The 21591-nt window shown below is 42.9% G+C and overlaps 1 protein-coding gene across 1 annotated transcript in view; it reads right to left on the bottom strand.

Annotated features, from left to right (window-relative positions):
- BATF (basic leucine zipper ATF-like transcription factor) overlaps window positions 1-7214 on the bottom strand; it is a 21772-nt gene extending 14558 nt beyond the window's left edge. The window contains exons 1-2 of the mRNA XM_007117128.1: window positions 6932-7214; window positions 4545-4649 (exon numbers count right to left, since the gene is read on the bottom strand). Coding sequence (XP_007117190.1) covers window positions 4545-4649; window positions 6932-6994 — 168 coding nt within the window. The 5' untranslated portion in view covers window positions 6995-7214. The remainder of the gene's footprint in view (window positions 1-4544; window positions 4650-6931) is intronic.
- Window positions 7215-21591: the final 14377 nt, after the last annotated feature.

Below are 21591 nucleotides of genomic sequence, written 5' to 3'. Positions count from 1 at the left end.
AAAAAAAAAAAAAAAAAAAAAAAAATGAAGACTCTACCTTTTTTTTTTTCAAATGACTAGCCAGTTGTCCCTATTTATTTAGTCCCTACACTATTTATTGAATAATTCATCTTTCTCTCTCTGGTTTGAAATGCCATCCTGGACATTTTGCATCTGTACTTGTGTCTTAGGAACTGACATACATATTGGGGTCATAAATTTGAGCTTGCTTGGGGGTCTATTTCTGTGTTCTATTCTGTCCAATGTTTTGTCTTTTCCACACTGCTTTGAAATCTATATTTGTATTTCACTTTAATATCGTATTCAGCTAATCGTCTCTAATTACCCTCCTTCTTTAGAATTTTCCTGGAAGCTCTCACATGGTTATTTTTCTCCAGGTACTTAGGATAGCTAATTTCGTTTTCCTCCAATACCCAGAAAATCCTAGTTTATTAAGATCATATTAAATTAATTCAATTTCTAAATTAACTTAAGGAAAATTGCTATCTTTACATAAGGTATATCTTTCCATTTATTTGAGTGGTTTTTTAATCACTTAGAATAATTTTGAAGTTTAAAAAATTAAACACTGCATATTTTTTGTTAAATTTATTCCTTCCTTCCATTTGCTGTTCTTGGTATTATAAACAGAATCTTTCTTCCTATTAAATTTTCTAATCTAATTTGCCTAGGAAAAGTTGTTACTTTTTGTGTTAACTTTGAAAGCTGACTGGATTCCTATTATTTCTCTTAGTTTTTCAGCTGATTATCTTGGATCCACTTATTAGCTACTAATATCTTTTGAAAGTGAACGGGTCAAGATATGGCCTTCTCCTTTTTAATCAATGCCTGTACTATGCCTAATGGACTCTAGAGTTGACTGCGGGAGAAAAGGAACTGAGTGTGATGAGTGCTGTTTGAGACACCAACCAAAAGAGGATTAAAACAGAATGTGGGAGAATTCCTGGTGGTCCAGTGGTTAGGACTCCTCACTTCCACTGCAGGGGTCACGGGTTCGATCCCTGGTCCGGGAACTAAGATCCCGCACGCCGCGAGGTGCGGACAAAAAAGGCAAAGACAAAGCAAAAACACCCCCACGGAATGTGGACTTTGTTGATAATCACAAGTATGAAAAGAAGCACCTGATTCGGTTTATGTGAGAGATAGTCAAGGCCAGAGATGTTATAACATTGGCATGAGGTTAAAAACATTGCTGAAAGCAGCAACTTCCCTACTCTGCTATTTCAAAAGCAATCAATATACAGTGTTTTGGTGTAAACCACTTATAGGATAGATACTGAAAATGTTAAATAATAGGCATCCCACACTCTCACTAGAGAAACAGGATAACTCTTTTGGTATTTTAAGAGAGATAACAGCGACAAAGTTGAAACCTAGAAATCAATGTTCACCCCAGCATATATGAGGCTAGCACATTCATACAAACTTGGTTCTGTACGCTCAGTAATTTCTAAACCCTGGTCTTTAACGTCTTGTAGATGAGTCCTATGGCTATGTCTGAGGGCCAGAGAATGGTTCCAGAGCCTCAGCATGTGGAGACAAGCACAGAAAGGAGTGAAGGGCAAACCAAGCACCCAACCTTAAGAATGCTGGTGGTAAAGTAGAAGGTTTTCTACCTGAATCACGAACATAATTAAGAGGATAATGGATGCAGAAGATGGGTGATTACTGTCTGAGAGGAAATGAACATTTCAGATCACAGCCAAACCCTCTGTTTGATGGTGGCAGATTTACCTGTTGCTGCCAAAAGCTTCTACCCAAAGTCAAGAAACATAAGTCGCGGGCTTCCCTGGTGGCGCAGTGGTTGAGAGTCTGCCTGCCGATGCAGGGGACGCGGGTTCGTGCCCCGGTCCGGGAAGATCCCACATGCCGCGGAGTGGCTGGGCCCGTGAGCCATGGCCGCTGAGCCTGCGCGTCCGGAGCCTGTGCTCCGTAACGGGAGAGGTCACAACAGTGAGAGCCCCGCGTAACGCAAAAAAAAAAAAAAAAAAAAAGAAACATAAGTCGCATTGGTTGCAACCCTCAGGCTTGCTGTGTAAACTCTGAGGTGTCCTACTCACTGGGCAAAAAGTGAAGACGAGTGCCGGGGTGCTCAAAAGAAAGGAGTGGGGAGGAGTTTGTGTCCAGGTGTGGGAAAGATGCAAACATTCTAGAGACTGAGGCTGGGGGTTTGAGTGTGGACGCGGTGACTACATGACTGGGGGCTCCAAGGACCCCCAACCCCCAGAGATTATCCCAACAGAGCCATGACTAGTATAATCAGATGGGCTAAATCTTCTGGTTCTAACTCTTGTCTTGCAAAGAGAGACAGATTAGTTAGTGTTGAAAACCTTGCCACAGCAAAGAAACATACATGTCACCCTCACTGATACGTCCCCAAGGGGCTGAAGGAAGACCAGGGGGTTGAATCTCCAGGGAGACAGTGGCGCAGCTCGAGATAAGGAAGACTCCCCTGCTCCTGTTAGGAGGCAGTGGGCTCTCTATCACTAGAAGTGACCAATACACGGGGGACCGTTTCCGGAGGGTGTTGTAGAGAGTCTCGAGCATCAAACGTGTGTCTGAACTTTCCAGCCTTTAAGAAATCATTCAGCCCTGAGATCCTGTGATTTATATATAAGTATAAATTCATATACATAAAATCTTAGTTGTGATTATCTTGTTTCTTCTAATAATAACTATTATTAATATTACTCTTACTATCCTCAAAATTTTTGAATATTTATGCTATGTCAGTGACTGACGCTTGACCTCTTTGTATGCACTGTCTCTATGAGGTAGGTAGTTACTGTCCCATTTTCCTAATAAGAAAACTGAGTCTAAGGGAGGTTAAGAACATCTCTAAGGTCTAAGGTGGGTCATATGGATAACAAATGGCAGACCTGGGATTCAAACCATGTCCTTATGACTGCGGCACCTCTGAGCTATACTTAGTTTCCAGGTTTGTTTGTTTTTTTTTAATATTACAAACTTATAAAGCTTATAGCATATTTCCAGTCTTGGGACATTGTCTACTTATACAAAAAGGTAGGTTTTATCTTTACTAATTTCTATTCATTTGTTCATTTGCTTGCTCCAAAGAACATTGAATTAGAATCAGACTGTGATGGAGACAAGTGAGTGATCATAGATTTTCAAGCTTAAAATAGTAAACTGGAGTGTTGTGAGCCCCTAAGCCATAATGAAATCATGGAGGACATATAAGAAGCAGGGCCACCACCAACTTAACATTTAGACTACTGATCACAGTTATCAAAGAGAAGAACAGACTTGGTGTTCATTCATTCTTTCTTTCAATTCAACAAATATTCATGAATATAAAACTACATTAGTATGCAATGGAAGACATGTTGAATACATTTCAAATAAAACACGAGCATCCAATCAGAGATCTTGGTGCAGCCTGCTCTCTGCTTCCTTACAAAGCTAAAAGCAGCATCTTTTTACCTAAAACTACCTCTTACTTTTTCTTGATAGGAATAAAACAACTATGCTTTAACTGGCCAATTACCAGGCTAATCTTTCAAATAACCAAAAGCATATTCATTTTGGGTGTCAATTGCCCTTTTTACCATTGGAATGAATTACTGGGATGCCAGAGGTTTGGGAATGGCTCAGGAGGAGGGACGAGAAGGCAGAGTTGTCAGAGGAAGGGCTGAAGGGACGGAAGAGGAAGGAGCCAGTGAAATAAGAGCTGGTCGAACAGGGAGCAAATTAAGGGGCAGAGCGAAGAGAGAAGAGGTGGTAAGGTGTGGGAGATGAGGAGGAAGCTTTGCTTTATGAAGCACACAGCCAGAATTTAGAAACACTGACCAGGATCTTGGGCTGCTGGGAGAAATGCAGTTTGGATCACCCAAGGCCCCTGCTCAAGCCAGGGATCAGGGCTTCCCTAGAAAGTGTGAGACTGGAGGCAACTCAACCAGGATGGTGACCATCCCAGATACGTGCACCTGAAACTGTATCTTTCACAGACCCCTTGGGATATCATCAAAATAGAAATTTCGAAATCAAACCTTAATAATGTTCAGAAAAGAGGTATGGGGTGCAGCACCCTGTGGACCTCCTTGTCCCAAATGCAGACCTCAGGGTGGCTGCCCAACTGGCCTCCCGGGGGATGGGACTGTATGTGTCCCTAGCACTGTGGGACAATGGGCTCCTCAACACCTTCTACATTCCTCCCAAAGGCAGTCCTGCCCTTCTGCTCTCTGGGTTCATGAGGGATGGAGCTGTCTCAGGCTACCCCATCTCTGAGCAGGTAGATCTGCCTTCCACCAGCCTCTGGGCTGTGCCCACACTCAGCTCCTTTACTCCTCGTGGCCTCTTGGCGCTCATTTCTCTTTCAGCCTCCTGGCCCATCCCCTGTTACGGAATCTTCTCAATGCACTCACAGGAGAGCCTCCCCTCCCCCACCTCACCTGCATCCCTCCACTGACTCCCCCACATACACATCCCCACGCAGGCAGACTCAAAGCTATGGTCCAGGCGTCCACAGGCGGTGGGAGCAACGCCTACGGCTCAAGAGGGTGAAGAAAGGTCTGAACACTCACCAGATGGAGGGTGTCAGCTTTCTGTGTCTGCCTCTGCCGGCTCTTCTGGGCAGCAATGCGATTTTTCTCCCTTCTCTGAACTTTTCTCACATCATCAGATGAGTCCTGGGAAGCAGAGATGATGAGAATTAGGGGAGTCTAACCCTCTCTTCTGAGTGGAGGCAGGCTCTCATGGTGTTTGATATCCAGCTGTCCACCCTTCCATTTCTTCATCTTTACTTGCCCGTCCACCCCCCTATTTACCAAAAGGCTGAACCCCGAAGGGAACTTTTCTCCACACTCTGTTACACTCCCTTAGGTCTCTATAACTTTGGCCAAAAGATACAGGAAGAGGGCAAAAGAGCTTGAGAACTCAATAGGGCTGTATTTGGAAGAAGATGGTTAAGGTGATGAAGCGTATTTTATCACCTCTCCTCTTCGGGTCTGCTGCACCCTCACCCTCTCACTTTTGGCCTAGAACCTTCTTGCTAGTTTTTTTTCCAAAACTCTGTTGAGTACCTACTATGTGCTAGCTTCTGTGCAAGTGCTTTTTCTCAGAGGTGCTCTTGTTGAATTCCCCAATTCTGTGAAGTTGATACGATTATTTCCATCTTATACGTGGGGGAAACTGAGGCTCAAAGAGCTTGCCCAAGAGCTCACAGTAATCTGAGAGTTACATCTTCCAATGCTAAGTCTGATGCCTTTCCAAGCCACCCCTGCCACCACTACCTTCCTGGTTTGTACCCCTTGTGTCTTCTGCTGTGCCCCTGGACTGAGGTCCCCATCCCAGATCTGCCTCTTCTTCCCCTGCATTCCCTTCATTATGCTCAGTGGCCTTGATATCCCCCATGGCCCTGAGCACAATGCCTAGTACAAACTGGAGACCAAGAACAGTTTTAGTGGTGGAGATTTCCTGGCCGTGGCAGGTAGTGGATGGGTGCTTAGGAGGACACAGGGAACTTTGGGTGTTCTCTAAGTGCACCCCACAGATGGGCATGTGCTCTACTTGGGCAGAGAGCTTAGCTCCGGCTTTCCCCCAGATGCTGCAGGGTAGGTGGAGGAATCTGAGTGAAACCCTTCTGTACCTTCTGCCCTGTCCCCGCTCACGTCCCCACAGGCTAGAGGGACACAGTTCCTCGGGCAAGACTCTGCCCACCAAGCATATGTCTCACCAATGAGCTCAGTGCTTCCAGGCCATTGCAGTCGGAGGGCATTTGGTTAGATAGGAAGGAAGTGCTCTTTCTCTAAGGGGGATGGGGAACGAGGTTACCATGAAAGCCATGAGTAATTTCCTTCCTAAGAAGAGTACAAACTTCCAGGCAGTCTGAGCCCCTCTGAGACCATCTTGAGCAGAGGACTGGATTGTTTGTCCTCTAGAGGTCTCCACTAGGACTCCTTCCTACCTCCTGCTCTCCTGTTAGATATTGATGACAGAAGCTGTAGTATATGTTTACATACTGTTATTCGGGCTGCAGCATTTTGAAAGCCCTCTTGGATACCCATGCTAATGAAAGAATGCAGTTTTTCAACCACAAAGTTGGATAAGGAATTGTCCTCCACTGATGTATTAGATGAGAAGGAAGAGGGCTTCCTCTCGAGAGGGCTGTCGAGGGATGTGGTGAGGAGAAAGCCCCAGGAGCTGCAAGGCAGCCAGCGTGCCCCCGTTTTTGTTTTTTTGTTTTTGGCAACCCTCAAGCTGAAAACTTTTGAGGTGGAAGTCACAACCTAGACTCCCAATGCTCGCAGAATCTCCACCTTCATCTCTCTGGTTTCCCCAGAGCTGAGCTGAGCTACTAAGGAATGTCTCCAAGTCCCCAGAACCATCTCCTGATTCATTTCCTTCCTCCCCCAGCCCTCTCTCCGCCACCTGTGCTAGCAAGAGTAGCCATGCCCAGGAGGTAAGATAGATCCTCTGAGCTGGCACGGGGTCCTCCTCCTTCCAACTTGCTCTTCTGCCCCCTTTTACTTTACCCCCATCCCTTGCCTCTCTTGTCCTGCGGGCTGTCTCCTGGGCAACCATCTAGCATTCAGGGTGCCCGTGCCCCGCAGCCCGCGTTAAGACTCCTCCTCTCATTTTGCTGCCTTGGAGAGAGGTAGATTCTTTCCTCTAAGAGACCAGAGTTCTTTGGTGCTCATTCTCCTCTTGGCTTCCTCGAAAGCTTCGTGGGGTGGGACCCCAGGTGAGGTGGAGGCGATGTGTACCATCGGGGGATGAGCAGGGCATAATTTGGCAGGATGGGTGAAAGGATGAGGGTCTCCGCCAAGATGCACGGCTTCACGGCAGATCCTGTGTCTTTAGTCTAACTCCTGCCACCAGCCATCTCCTGGCCTCTCAGCTCCCGGGGCAGCCCGAGGCAGCCCGGCCCTCTCCCCGCCCTTCCCCGGAGGATCAGAAGGCAGGACCCTACCTGTTTGCTGGGGGGCGGAGAGCGGCTGAAGCTGGAGTCGCTGCTGTCGGAGCTGTGAGGCATGGCTGCAGTCTTCCGGGCTCTCCACGCAGCCCCTCGCGCCTCTCGGTTCTCCTGCCCCCAGCCGGCCTCCCTTCCTGACTGCTCCCGGGCCACCAGCCCACCCCCCCTCCGCAGGGCCCTCCTCTGCCCGCCTTGCAGCCACCTCTGACCCCGGCGTCCTCCTCACTCTGGGGTGCAGAGGCTCTGCTCCCCACAGGGACATGTCGCTTGCTTTGGGGCTTGCGCCCTCTCTCTCTCTCTCTTGTGGTTTCTGGTAACTCGCACTGGAAGTCACATGGGCGGAAACTTAAACAAGTTAGAAGTTAACTTGAGAGAAAATACATATCTGGGAAAAGACCCACAGAATTATGTGAAAGAAAGAAAAAAAAAATACACAAAACCCCAGATACCTTTCGACAGTTTGAAAGACAGAACAGCTCTCTTCAATTGATGAAGATAAAAGAGAAAAACAGCCCAGGGAGGGAAAAACCCCAGCCAGAATTAGCAGGTCTGTCTTCTGTCAACATGGGCAGAAAGGGGAGGACAGCAAGGAAAGAGTTTCCATTATCACCCGACTTGATTTTTAAACCAAAATAAAGCAGCGGGGCTGGGATTTCTTTCTGGTTTTCACCTGAGAGCAGCTGCCGGTCCTGTCTTGCGGGAGGGCCCTCCGCTTTCCCCTTGTAGCCTGGCCTGCCTTGGGGTGGGCTAGGGGCGAAGGGGCCCGAGGGCACAGTCCTTTCCTATCAGACAGAGGAGACTGTGGTAGGTCTGAAAGCCACAGGGACCAGTCTGGAATTGATGCTCTAAACGTTTACTCATCACCTATGCCTCTTGGCAGGTGCTGTCTTTAGAGAAAAGATGCCTCCTCTGTTGAAGGTCTTTCAGGGGGTCAGGATTGACCTGGAATCTTAATGATTCAAGAAGATCACAAGGTCAGATCCCAGAATGGAGAAACAGTTAAACACACACACACACAGTGAAATGAGCACTGTACTTGGAGTCAAAACAACCAGGAATTCTACCTCTACCACTTAGTTTGTCTGTGGCCTTGGGTAGCTCACTTGAACTCTATATCCCTCATTATCTTCATCTGTAAATGGAGAATGATGGAACCTGCCCTGCCTACCCCTCAGGGCTGTTTCAAGAAGCAAATAAGAGTGTGAATTAGAAGGCTCCCAGCAGACTATAAAATATGCCATGAAGTCAGCTGTTACTTGTAGTATTACTTGTCTTGCCGTGATCACGTTGGAATAGGTCTCAGTAAGCAATCCCATACACACCTGGGCATTCTGGCTTTTAAAAACTGTCTTGCCTTATTCCCAGCATGGCTCAAAGCTAAATACTTGCCTTGCTTAGTCCTAACTGGCAGGAAGTCTGGCCCCTGGAGGATGTTGTGTCCACTGGCTGAATTTCTGCCCTAAGACCATACTGTCCTAGAGGTAAGTTGAGCAAAGCAAAATTCCTTACTCCGTGGAAATTATATCTGAGTGGCGGAAGCAGACAGTAAACAAAGAAGTTAATATCTAATACAGCAGATGGTGACAGGTGCTAGGGAGGAAAATAAAGCAGGTAAGGGGTAGGGAATTCTGTGGGTCAGTGGGTTGCTACTTCTACAGGGTGGTTAGGAAGGCCTTCCTGAAAGGGGGATATAGGAGCAGAGCCCTGAAGGAAAAGAGGGAGTGAACGGTATGGGTATCTAGGGGAAGGACACTCCAGCAAGGACCTGAGGTGGGAGTGCGTTTGGTTGTTAGAAGAACAGCAGGGAGGCCAGTGTAGCTGGAGTGAGAAGCAGTGCGTGGCAGGAGATGAAGTCAGAGAGGTACCAGGAGTTTACTTCGGGTCTTGGAGGCCACTGTAAGGAGATTGGCTTTTGTTCTGAAAGAAGTGGGGAGCTCCCTAGAGGACCTGCCCTCCCATTTCCACACTGTGATTCTCTACCTCAGCCACTGTCTGTTCCCTTCCCGGCACTTATAAAACTTGGTAACTACTTACTTTGTTTCCACTGGCTTCCCTCATTAGAACGTTAGCTCCATTTGTGAATTTCACTCAACAGATGTTTATTGAGCACCTACCTTGTCTGAGGTTCTAACTATGGAGGATACAGTTAGTATTTTGACTGTTTCTCTGAATGAGATGATGATGAATCAGTTAGTTTTGCTGCTTGACAAACCACAAAAAAAGAAAAAAAAAATCTCAGTGGCTTAAAACAACAGCCATTTAGTTAGCTTGTGAGTCGGCAGGTCATCTGGAAGATTCCTCTGGTAGCAGCTGTGCTAGGCTGATCTCCAGCAGGGCTGCATCATGTGTCCTCAGACAGCTGGGAAATTGGCTGATCATTGGCTGGTCTAGGATGGCCTTCCCCAGGAGAGTTCTGCTCCACGTGGTTTCTCCTCCCCCAACATGCTTACCCGGGCTCATTAACATAGCCCTTCAGGATTCCAAGAGGAATAGTGGAAAGCATTCAAAGCCTCCCGAGGCTCAGATTTCCCACCACGGTCCTGCCACATTCTACTGGACAAAGACAGTCACAAGGCCCGCCCAGGCACTCTGGGTTGAGAAAGAGACTTCACCTCTTGATGGGAGGAATTTAAAGAATTGTGGCCATGTCTGTGGTCTCCCACAGAAGAGAAGCCATTGGAGGTTTTAGAGCACAAGAGTGATGAGCTCTAACTCAGGTTTTAACAGGATCTCTCTGGACACAGTTGAGATTTACTGTAGAGGAGCAAATGGAAGTAGGGAGACCAGTTAGGATTACAGCATTGGATTATCTTAAGAATCCAAGTTAAAAATATTGGTGGCAGTGACGTAATGATGAAGGTGGTGAGAAGTGGGCCATATAATAACTGATGACCGTGACTCTCTTGTTTACAGTTATATACCCAGTGCCTAGTAGATACCTAATAAATACTTGTCAATGGAATCGCTATCTGAATGAATTCCCAGAGAACTTTGCTCATAACTTATGGCTCTTATCTACCTTGTCCTATAACTTTTCTCACCCTTAGTGTACTGAAAGTTCTGTAAAGATAAAAACCTTCATGTTTGTGTTTCATTCGATTTAATTTAACATTTATTAATCCCTATTATGTAGCAGAAATTGTAAGTCTGATAAGACAGGGACCCTGCCCTCATAGAAAGAAGTCAAATAACCAAAAAGGCTCTCAGAAGTGTTATATAATGTTCAGGTGAAGGTCTTAACTCTGAACTTTTCTATCATTCCACAGTAAATACTTGTCGAGTGAATGACTGCTTGATTCAGTGGTTCCAAATCAACACACTGCTTTAATATTTAACAGAGACTAATGAGAAGAGAAATGAAAAATTAGCTCTTACGTAGAAAGATGGTCTCTTCAATAGTATTGATTATCAATTATTTTTAAATATTTAAGATTAAAGAATAATAAACACTTGCATATCCACCATTAAGCTTAATAAATAAGTTAGGAATAGAACTGAAGTCCTCTGTATATCCCTCCCTAATCCCATTCTCTCTCCACCCAGGTAACTGTTAACCAGAATGTGGTTCTTATCATTCTTATGCATTTCTCTATACTTGAACCATATCTGTATGTACACCTAAGCAATACATAGTGCTGCTGTGCATGATTTTTAACTCTTTACATTGTCAGTATTTTTACATTTAATTTCCATTTTTTATTACACAGTATCTGAATGGTCACAGCAAGGCTTGGAATACAGGCATTCTCACTGAGGTTATTCTGGAGAACACCACAAAGCCTCCAAGTAACTGTTGTAAAACAGCCAGCATCAGCTCAGTTAGCATCAGCCCAGAGCCTAAGGATAATGCTAAGGCAGCATTTGCTAGACACTTAAAACCCTTATGCTAACAACTAACACCTATCACAACAATTGTTGGCTCATGCATGGCCCTGGTACAAATTAGAAAACAGTGCCACCTCTTGGTAGGCAATTGCAGGCCAAAGGGCATGGACTGGTGAGCCCCTATTTGACTTCTAAGGTCAGGGGTCTTGAACAGTGAACAATTTGTACAACTCTACCCAGCACCCTTGCTGTGTATCACTTACTACGTGTCAGGCACATAAAATGACTCATTTAATTCTCACAACCGTCACAGGAGGTAAGTACAGTTGACCTTTGAACAACTCAGGGGTTAGGGGTGCTCACCCCCCATTGTCAAAAATCCACATATAACTTTTGACTCCTCCAAACCTTTAACTACGAATAGCTTACTGTTGACTGGAAACCTTACCGATAACATAAACAGTCGATTAACGCATATTTTGTATATAATATGTATTGCATACTGTATTCTTATAATAAAGTAAGCTAGAAGAAAGATGTTATTAAGAAAATCAAAAGGAAGAGAAAATATGTTTATAGTACTATATTTCGTTTATCGATACTGTAAGTTTACATAATCTGTTTATAAGATGAATTGTCTGTCAGCACCTACATCAATATTGTCTTATATGATACAAAAGACTGTAGATGTTATACATATTACTAACACTAGACATCAAAAATGAAAAGGCAATGTGAGGGGACTTCCCTGGTGGTGCAGTGGTTAAGAATCCGCCTGCCAGTGCAGGGGACAAGGGTTCGAGCCCTGGTCTGGGAAGATCCCACATGCCATGGAGCAGCTAAGCCCGTGCGCCACAACTACTGAGCCTGCACTCTAGAGCCCGCGAGCCACAACTACTAAGCACACGTGCCACAACTACTGAAGCCTGCGCGCCTAGAGCCCATGCTCCGCAGCAAGAGAAGCCACCGCAATGAGACGCCCGCACGCCACAATGAAGAGTAGCCCCTGCTCACCGCAGCTAGCCTGCGCGCAGCAACAAAGACCCCCCAAACAGCCAAAAATAAAAATTAATTAATTAATTAATTTTAAAAAAATCCTCCTTCCAATGCAGGGGATGCGGGTTCGATCCCTGGTCGGGGAACTAAGATCCCATGTGCCATGGGGCAGCTAAGCCCATGTGCCACAACTACTGAGCCTGCACGCTCTGGAGCCCACGTGCCACAACTAGAGAGAAGCCCACAAGCCACAATGAAGAACCCACTCACCACAACAAAAGATCCCGCATGCCACAACTCACACCCGACACAGCCAAATAAATAAATAAAAATATTTTTTTAAAAAGACAATGCGAAAAAGAAGAAATTCATATTTATTTATAGGTATAATGATTCATGCATGGGTAACAAAGAAGCAGCAGTATGATTGCTTTATGGTAGCCTAGGCTATATGCTAATGAACGAATTGGTATAAAATTTTTAAGGCATACAGTATTACAGTCATATTTATAATACAGTTTGGGAAACATTTTTACATTTTTTTACCTGTGATAGGCTGACAGGCAGTTTCTCCAATTACATGAGAGAGAGGCACTCTGTAAGGCAGTGTAATTCTTTGAAAGCAAATAACTTTTGAGTGGCGGGATCACAGAGGTGGGAGAGGGGTGGTCCTGAGGGAGGGGAGGGGATAAGTGGGGGGAAGGGAACTCTGGGAATTTAGGGCAGCAGCCATTTGCCTGTATGTATTTCAGTGTTTAAATAACTAGTATCATAATGCAAGTGCCTATTAGATCAGCCTTGTTTAAAATTAGCAGGATACGTTGTAGGCAAATGGGCTTCTTAAGGTAATTGAAAATAGATATTTTTTTAAGTGCCACAAACTTGCTATATTCACACCAGTCTAGTTCTCCTGGTCCTTTGCTCTTCCCAGTGGCAGCACAAATATAGACTTCAGTCCAATCCCTACTGAATCAGCTCATTTCCAAGACCCGGGTTTTACGAAAGCAGAGATGCTCTGACCAAATTGTTAAGAAAATGGGTTGAAACTGCGAAATCTAGCAAAGCAGAAACTTCCTGAGTGTCTGTGGCATGTCCTCCGGCTTGGGGGGTTGGGGGGTGCTGACTACAGAACTAGGTACTTTTCCTTCAGGACAGTGATTTCGGGAGTCAGGCTTCCCTCCCTGGAAGGAGGTGGGAAATCTCCCAGTGTCAAAAAGAAGGAAGGAAATACTTGCTTGGGACACCCCCTCAGATATTTTGATTTAATTGGTCTGAGCTCAGGTATTTTCTAAAAGCTCCCCTGATGGTTCTAACATGAAGCCATCGGATGGAGGGGAAATCGTGGAGCACATTTCTCCAGGAGGGGGCACTTTGTGGCCTCAGAGTCCAGTTAAACTTCCAGGCCCAGCTCTTTCATCTCTGTTCATTCTCTCTCACCCGCCCTGGGACACACAGACCCTCCCACCCTGGGGTTAACAGGCTCCAAATCTACTTTCCTCGCCCGCTTTGAGCTGATACAGGACCTGGGTACGTGAACCCTAGGGTTCAGTCCACCGAAGCAGGCCAAGAAAGGGGGGCTGGCCGCGGAGGGGGATGAGGCTCAGGAAGGGTTAGGAGTGCTCCCCTCCCCTCGTAGATGCTCAGGTGCCCTCAGTGGGTACCTGGCGCCACTGGCTGCATTTTCAGGCCCCTGTGCCTTTTCCTCTGAGAGGCAGTTTCACATTCCTAGAGCATTTTGCCTCACATTCCCTGATAGCTCACTGTCTAGTTAGTAAAGATGAAACCCAGGAAGAGGAAAGTAGAGTCTCCTGAGAGTGCAGGCAAATGTCCCCGGGGTCCCCAAGGGCCCCTCACTGGTGGCTGGAGGCTGGGGGGAGGTGGGAGGCCTTCCCATCAGCGGCTGCCCATCCTTCCAGGCTGCCCCCGCCCAGGTCAGAATTTCTAGGTTATTACCCCTCCCATCTAGACCATTAATGCATTGACAACAAACCCACTCTTTTTTCTGAGCTCTATCTGAGCACCTTGCTGGATGTGCCACCTTTGAAATCTTAAGAGCTGACTGCAACTCTTTAGTTATTTGAGCAAAAATAATAAAAATCCCCTAGCTGCCTTATTAAAAAAAAGTGTTTTTTTTTTGGTGGTAAAGCACAAAGCACAGTATGGTACATCTTCAATGCTTACAAGATGGCTAAAGGGGATTTTTCTCAAAGTTTCCCAAACAAGTAGGGAAAACATTTACCTGAGGGCAGAGCCCTCCAGCAAAGGGGCAAGAGTGGGTGGCCAGGTGATGATAGGGAAATTCCCCCTGAGGGCATGGGCAGGGCCTGTAGTCCAACCCTTTAATCTAGGCTTTAAACCCAGATAAAGCTTTGTAGGAAGCTTCTTAGGAGAGAGTGGCCGCCATGAATGTGCTGGTCCCAAAGGGTTAAATAGGTTTCTCAACTTCAGCATTTTGACATTTGGAGTGGATAAATCTTTGTTGTGGGGGGCTATGCTGTGCATTGTAGGCTGTTTATCAGCATCTCTGATCTCTACCCACTAGATGCCAGTAAAACTCCCCAGTTATGAAAATCGAAAATATTTCCAGACCTTGATTAGCAGATGCAAACTATTATATATAGAATGGATAAGCAACAAGATCCTACTGTACAGCACAGGGAACTATATTCAATATCCTGTGATAAACCGTAATGAAAAAAATATGCAAAGGAATATATATGTATATATATGTATAACTGAATCACTTAGCTGTACAGCAGAAATTAACAAACCATCATAAATTGTAAATCAACTATACTTCAATAAAATAAAATTTTTAAAAAGTTTCCAGACCTTCCTAGATGTCCTTTTGGTGGGGGGAGGGGGGGATCAAAATTGCCAGGTGAGAACCAATGGATTAAAGACCATGCACCCCAAAGCGGCGATGCCCCCTATCAACCTGCACCTGGTAAACTCCTCACAACCCCCCTCAAAGCTCAGGAAACCTCTGGACAGATATGCTTTGTTCCATGCAGCTTCTGAGTCCCCAGGTTTTGGACCTACTTCAGCCTTTGGGTGTAGCCATGCTGACCACGGAGCCATGGGCAGCAACTAGGGTGAGCATCAGAGCTGCTTTCGGCAGGTTCCCCTCTTACCTGCCCCTTGCAGACCAGAGGGAAGGGAACAGGGGCTCTCAAAGGATGAGAGAGGCCATTCCATTTTTTAGTTGCCGACTGGATTTAAAAATGAAGGTATATCAAGATAAGGTAACAAAAATTGTGGTTTTTTTTTTTTTTTTTTTTTGCGATATGCGGGCCTCTCACTGTTGTGGCCTCTCCCATTGCGGAGCACAGGCTCCGGACGCGCAGGCTCAGCGGCCATGGCTCACGGGCCCAGCCGCTCTGCCGCATATGGGATCTTCCCGGACCGGGGCACGAACCCGTGTCCCCTGCATCGGCAGGCGGACTCTCAACCACTGCGCCACCAGGGAAGCCCGATGGTGTATTTTTAAAGCAACGTATTTGCACTAGAACCAGATAATTATGGTATTTACACAATTATTAGTTCATGGCTCTCTGGAGGTAGTACTGACTGGCAGTGGGAAGTAGCTTCAATGCTGGATGGATCCCTGGATGTTCTCTCGCGCCTGGCTAAGTCTTTCTGGCTGGACATATGACCTCATTTGGACATAAGGTGCTTTGGGAATGTGAGGCCTACCAAATCACTTTTCAGCACCCCTCCCTCACCCACACAACCCTGAAAGGGTGTGGAGAAAGCTCTATGGAAGAAGGTGAGAAAAGGGAAATAGCTTCTTAGCTTTGGGTTTGAATATGCAATCAAATGTTCTGTCTCTGCCACTTAGTAACCATGTGATCTCGGGCAGAGCACATAAAACTCTGTGCCTCAGTTTCCTCATCTATGTAATGGGAATTACAGTACCCACCTCATAATATTGAACATATTTAAATTGCTTAGCACAATGATTGGTGCCTAGTAAGCTTTTGGTGCCTATAGCTATTACTGCTGTTGTATTTATTTTATATAGCCCAAATAGATCTGGGCTTATCCCAGTACAGTGTCTCATCCAAAAGAAGCATTAAGAAGAGGGAATCACATCACATACCAACTTTCTGAAGTCCTCTTTACACAGTTTCTCCCCAGAGTCACCCTCCTCAAAGCTATTGTACCAGGCTATCCTTTCTGTTCTGAGACCTTTGTTACTACTTCCCAACTCTCACAGTCCTGTCGGAGACCTTCACTCCTCTCTTGCTAAGCAACTCTCCTCTCTACCTCCCAACCAAGTGTTCTTTGTTCCTACACTGGCCAGGCCAGATTAGTATCACTTACCTTACTGTCCCATTGTCTTCCTCTCCACCCTCTCCTGGCTCCACAGGGCAAAGATTCAGTAGCAACTGGCCCCTGAACAAAGAGATCTCCTCCAAGGGCAGTTTGTTATTTATTTGCCTGTTGTTGGACATTTGAGTTGTCATCAAGTTTTGACTATTATGAGTAAAGTGGCTATGCATATTAAATGTAAAAGTCTTCTGGGGGATATATGCTTTCATTTTTCTTGGGTGACTACCTAGATAGGAATACCTGCAACCTTGCTATAGTCATTTATTAGTTCTAGTAGCTTTTATGTAGATTCCTTAGGATTTTCTTAGATGATCATGTTTTCTGTGAGTAAAGACAGTTTTACTTTTTCCTTTCCAACCCATTTGCCTTTTTTTCTTGCTTTGTTGCATAGGCTTTGTGTGTAGTTCAGTGTTGAATAAAAGTATTGAGAGTTGACATCCTTGCCTTATTTCTAATCTGAAGAGATAAGCATTCAGTCTTTACCATTAAGTAGAATGTAACCTATACAGTTTTATACTTTATAGATTTTCCTTCATCAGGCTGAGGGAATTCCCTTCTATTTCTAGTCTGTTGAAAGCCTTCATCTTGAATGTATGTTTGTGGAATTTTGTCAAATGCTTTTTCTTAATCTATTGATATAATTCCATGATCTCTCCCCTTTATTCCATTTTATGATAATTACATTAATTGATTTTTGAATATTAAACCAACCTTGCATTCCTGGGATTACTTTATTTGCCCATACTTCTTAGCAGATTTTAAAATTGAGATATAATTCACACACCATGAAATTTCCCCTTTTAAAGTAAAAAATTCAGTGTATTCATAGAGTTGTGCAACTGTCACCACTATCCAATTTCAGAACATTTTCATCACCTCAGAAAGAAATTCTGTACCTGTTAGCAGTCACTCTCCATTCCCTCCTCCCCTCCCTTTCTGGTAATCACTACATACTTTTATCTTTGTGGGTTTGCCTATTTTGGACATTTCATGTAAATAGAGTCACACAGGCTTTGTGACTGGTTTCTTTCATTTAGCATAATCTTTTCATGGTTTATGCATGTTGTAGCATGTATCAGTATTTCATTCCTTTCTATGACCCAATAATATCCCATTGTGTAGATAAGCTACATTTTGTTTGCCCATTCCTCATTTGATGGACATGTGGGTTGCTTCTACATTTTGGCTTTTATAAATAATGCAGCTAGAAACATCTGTGTACAAGTTTTGTGTGGAGATATATTTTCAAGTCTCTTGGAATGGGATTGCTGAAATTAAAGCTGAACCTGGATTGATGACTTACTTTTTCTGTTGAAATAATGTCTTTTACTTTCTTGATAGGGCCCTTTTAAGCAGAAAAGTTTTAATTTTAATGAAGTCCAAGTTACGTAATTTTTTTTTTCTTTTGGTTGCTTGTGTTTTTGGTGTCGTATCTAAGAAACTATTGCCTAACCCAAGGTCACAAAGATTTACACCTACATTTTCTTCTAAAAATTTTAATAGTTGTAGATCTTACGTTTAAGTCTTTGATCCATTCTGAGTTAATTTTTGTAGGGTGTGAAGTATGGGTTCAAATTAATGTTTCTGCATGTAGATATCCAATTGTCCCAGCACTATTTGTTGAAAAGACCATTCTTTCCCCATAGAATGGTCTTGGAAACTTTATCAGAAATCAATTATCTATAAATTTGTGGGTCTATTGCTGGACTCTAAAATCTCCTTCATTGATTTATATGTCTATCCTTATGCCAGTAGTACCCTGTGTTGTAGTATGTTTTGTTTTGTTTTCTTGTAGTAATTTTGAAATTGGGAAATGTGAGTCCTTCAACTTTATTCTTTTTAAGATTATTTAAGCTATTCTGAAAACCTTAAAATATCATATGAATTTTAGGATCAGCTTATCAGTTTTTGCAAAAAAAAGGTAGTTGGAAAATTATGTAGATTGCATCAGATCTGTAGGAACAATTTAGGAAGTATTGCCCTCTTAACAATACACCTCTTAACAAACACCCATAAACATGGGATGTCTTCCCATTTATCCAGGTCTTCTTTAATTTCTTTCAATGATGTTTTGTAGTTTGGGTGTGTAAAGTTTGCGGGGTTTTTTTGGTTAAATTTAGTCCTTTTTGATGCTAATATAAATAGAATTGTTTTCTTAATTTCATTTTTGGATCATTCGTTGCTGGTGTATAGCGATATAATTGATTTTTTTTTGTAGGGATTTTGTGAGGTTTATTAATTAATTAATTTATTTTTGCTGTGTTGGGTCTTCGTTTCTGTGTGAGGGCTTTCTCTAGTTGTGGCAAGCGGGAGCTACTCTTCATTGCGGTGCACGGGCCTCTCACTGTCACGGCCTCTCTTGTTGCGGAGCACAGGCTCCAGACGCGCAGGCTCAGTAGTTATGGCTCACGGGCCTAGTTGCTCTGCGGCATGTGGGATCCTCCCAGACCAGGGCTCGAACCCGTGTCCCCTGCATTAGCAGGCAGATTCTCAACCACTGCGCCACCAGGGAAGCCCGATATAATTGATTTTTGTAAATTTATTTTGTATCCTGCAACCTTGCTGAACTTGTTTATCAGCAAGTTGTGTCTTGCTGTATCTTGTATCTAGATACAAATTTGTATCTGTGTATGAATTCCTTAGGATTTTCTATATACAAGATCATGTCATCTGTAGATATAGTTTTACTTTTTTTCTTTCCAATATGTATGTCTTTTATTTCTTTTTCTGGCCTAATTTCACTGCTAGAAATTCCAGTGTAATGTCGATATACCATTTATAGTAATGGTTAGAGTCGATATCCTTTTCAGTCTTTCACTATTGAGTATAATGTTAGTTATGGGTTTTTCATAGATGTCCTTTATCATGTTGGGAAAGTTCTCTTCTACTTCTAGTTTGTTGAGTTTATCATGAAAAGCTGTTGGATTTTGTCAAATGCTTTTTCTGCATCTATTGAGATGATCATGTGGGTTTTGTTCTTTAGTCTAATAATATGATTATATTGATTAATTTTTGTATGTTGCACCAATCTTGCATTCTTGGACTAAATTCCACTTGGTTGTGGTGTACAATCCTTTTCATATGTTGTTCTAATTTTTGGAAGATTTTGAGAAAGATTGATGTTAATTCTTTTTAAACATTTGATAGTATAGTATTCACCAGTGATACCTAGGTCCTAGGCTTTTCTTGGTGGCAAGTTCTTGACTACAAATTCAGTCTCCTTATTTGTTTTCATTCTATTCAGATTTTAAAATTTCTTCTTGATTAAGTTGCAGTAGTTTGTATCTTTCTAGGAACTTTACATTTTATCTAGGTTATCCAATTTGTTTGCATAAAATTGTTTTATTATTCCCTTATAATCATTTTTATTTCTGTAAGATCAATAGTAATGCCCCCTTTCATTTCTGATTTTATTAATTTGAGTCTTTTCTCTCTTTCTTTTTTCTTGGTGAGACTAGTTAAAGGTTTTTCATCTATGTTGATCTTTTCAAAGGACCAACTTCTGGCTTTCTTGAATTTTTCTATTGTTTTTTTATTCTCTATATAATTTACTTCTGCTCTATTTTTTATTATTTCCTTCCTCCTTCTTCCTTCCGGTTAGTTTGTCCTTCTTTTTCTAGTTTCCTAAGGTAGAGGTTTAGGTTATTTATTTGAGATCTCTCTTCTATTCTGATATAGACATATACAGCTAGAAAATTCTCTCTAAGTAATGATTTAGCCGCATCCCATAAGTTTTGGTGTGTTATGTTTTTGTTTTCATTCATCTCAAATTATCTTTTCATTTCCCTTGTGATTTCTTTTTTGATCCGTTGGTTATTTAGGAGTGTGTTATTTAGTATCAACATGTATGTAAATTTTCCATTATTTTTTTCCTGTTACTTATTTCTAATTTCATTCCATTGCAGTTGGAAAATATACTTTGTATGATTTCAATCCTTATAACTTTATTGAGACTTGTTTTATGGACTATTCTGGAGAACGTTCCATGGTGCAATTGAGAGAACATGTGTCTGCTTTTGAATGGAATTTTCTATCAATGTCTGGTTGTTGGTTTAGAATGTTGTTCAAGTTTTCTATTTCCTTGTTAATCTTATGTCCAGTTGTTCTATCTATTAATGAAAGTGGGGTGTTAGAATTTTCAGCTATTATTGTTGAATTGTCTATTTCTCCCTTCAATTCTGTCAGTTTTTGCTTCATGTGTTTTAAGGAGTATGTTGTTACATGCATCTTTGTTTATAATCGGTATGTCTTCTTGAGGGATTGATCCTTTTATTATTGTAAAATATCCTTCTTTGCCACCCTGCTAATATTTTTCTTAAGGTCTATTTTTTTTTCTGATATTAGCGTAACTACTCCAGCTTTCTTCTGGCTATTGTTTACATGGCATATGTTTGCCCATCCTTTTACATTCAATCTATTTGTGTCTTTGAATCTAAAGTGCATTTCTTCACAGATGTAGAGAACAAATGTATGGACACCAAGGGGGGGAAAGTCGGGGTGGGGGTGGGATGATTTGGGAGATTGGGATTGACATATATTCACTAATATGTATAAAATAGATAACTAATAAGAACCTGCTATATAGCACAGGGAACTCTACTTCACTTCGCTGTACAGTAGAAACTAACACAACATTGTAAAACAACTATACCCCAATTTAAAAAAAAGAAAAAAAAATATTGTGGCAAATAGCAAGAAAAAAAATAAAGTGCACTTCTTATAGACTGCATGTGGTTGGATCACATTTTTTAAGATCCATTCTGCTAATTGCTGCCTTTTGATTGGAGTGTTTAATCCATTTGCATTTAATGTAATTGCCAATAAAGTAGAGTTTATGTCTGCCATTTTGCTACTTGTTTTCTACATGTCTTATGTTCTTATGTCTTTTTTGTGCCTCTATTCCTCTATTACTTCCTGCTTTGGGGTTAAATTGATATTTTCTAATGTACCATTTTTTGTTGTTGTTTTGTTTTTGTTTTTTTTTAAGTCTTTATTGAATTTGTTACAATATTTTTTTAAATTTTATTTATTTATTTATTTTTATTTTTGGCTGCTTTGGGTCTTTTTTGTTGCGCACAGGCTTTCTCTAGTTGTGGTGAGTGGGGGCTACTCTTCATTGCAGTGCAAGGGCTTCTCATTGTGGTGGCTTCTCTTGTTATGGAGCATGGGCTCTAGGCACATGGGCTTCAGTAGTTGTGGCATCGGGGCTCAGTAGTTGTGGCTCACGGGCTCTAGAGCACCGGCTCAATAGTTGTGGCACACGGGTTTAGTTACTCTGCGGTGACTCAGTAGTTATGGCGCATGGACTTAGTTGCTTCCGCAGCATGTGGGATCTTCCTGGACCAGGGCTCGAACCTGTGTCCCCTGCATTGGCAGGTGGATTCTTAACCACAGCGCTACCAGGGAAGTCCTTAATTTGCTTTTAATTTAATTTTTTTTACAGATTTTTTTTGATGTGGACCCTTTTTTTAAAGTCTTTATTGAATTTGTTACAATATTGC

The sequence above is a fragment of the Physeter macrocephalus genome, chromosome 11, assembly GCF_002837175.3.
Source record: "Physeter macrocephalus isolate SW-GA chromosome 11, ASM283717v5, whole genome shotgun sequence".
Taxonomy (NCBI): domain Eukaryota; kingdom Metazoa; phylum Chordata; class Mammalia; order Artiodactyla; family Physeteridae; genus Physeter; species Physeter macrocephalus.
Note: the sequence above shows the minus strand (reverse complement) of the source record. Positions and strands in the feature narration are given on the sequence as shown.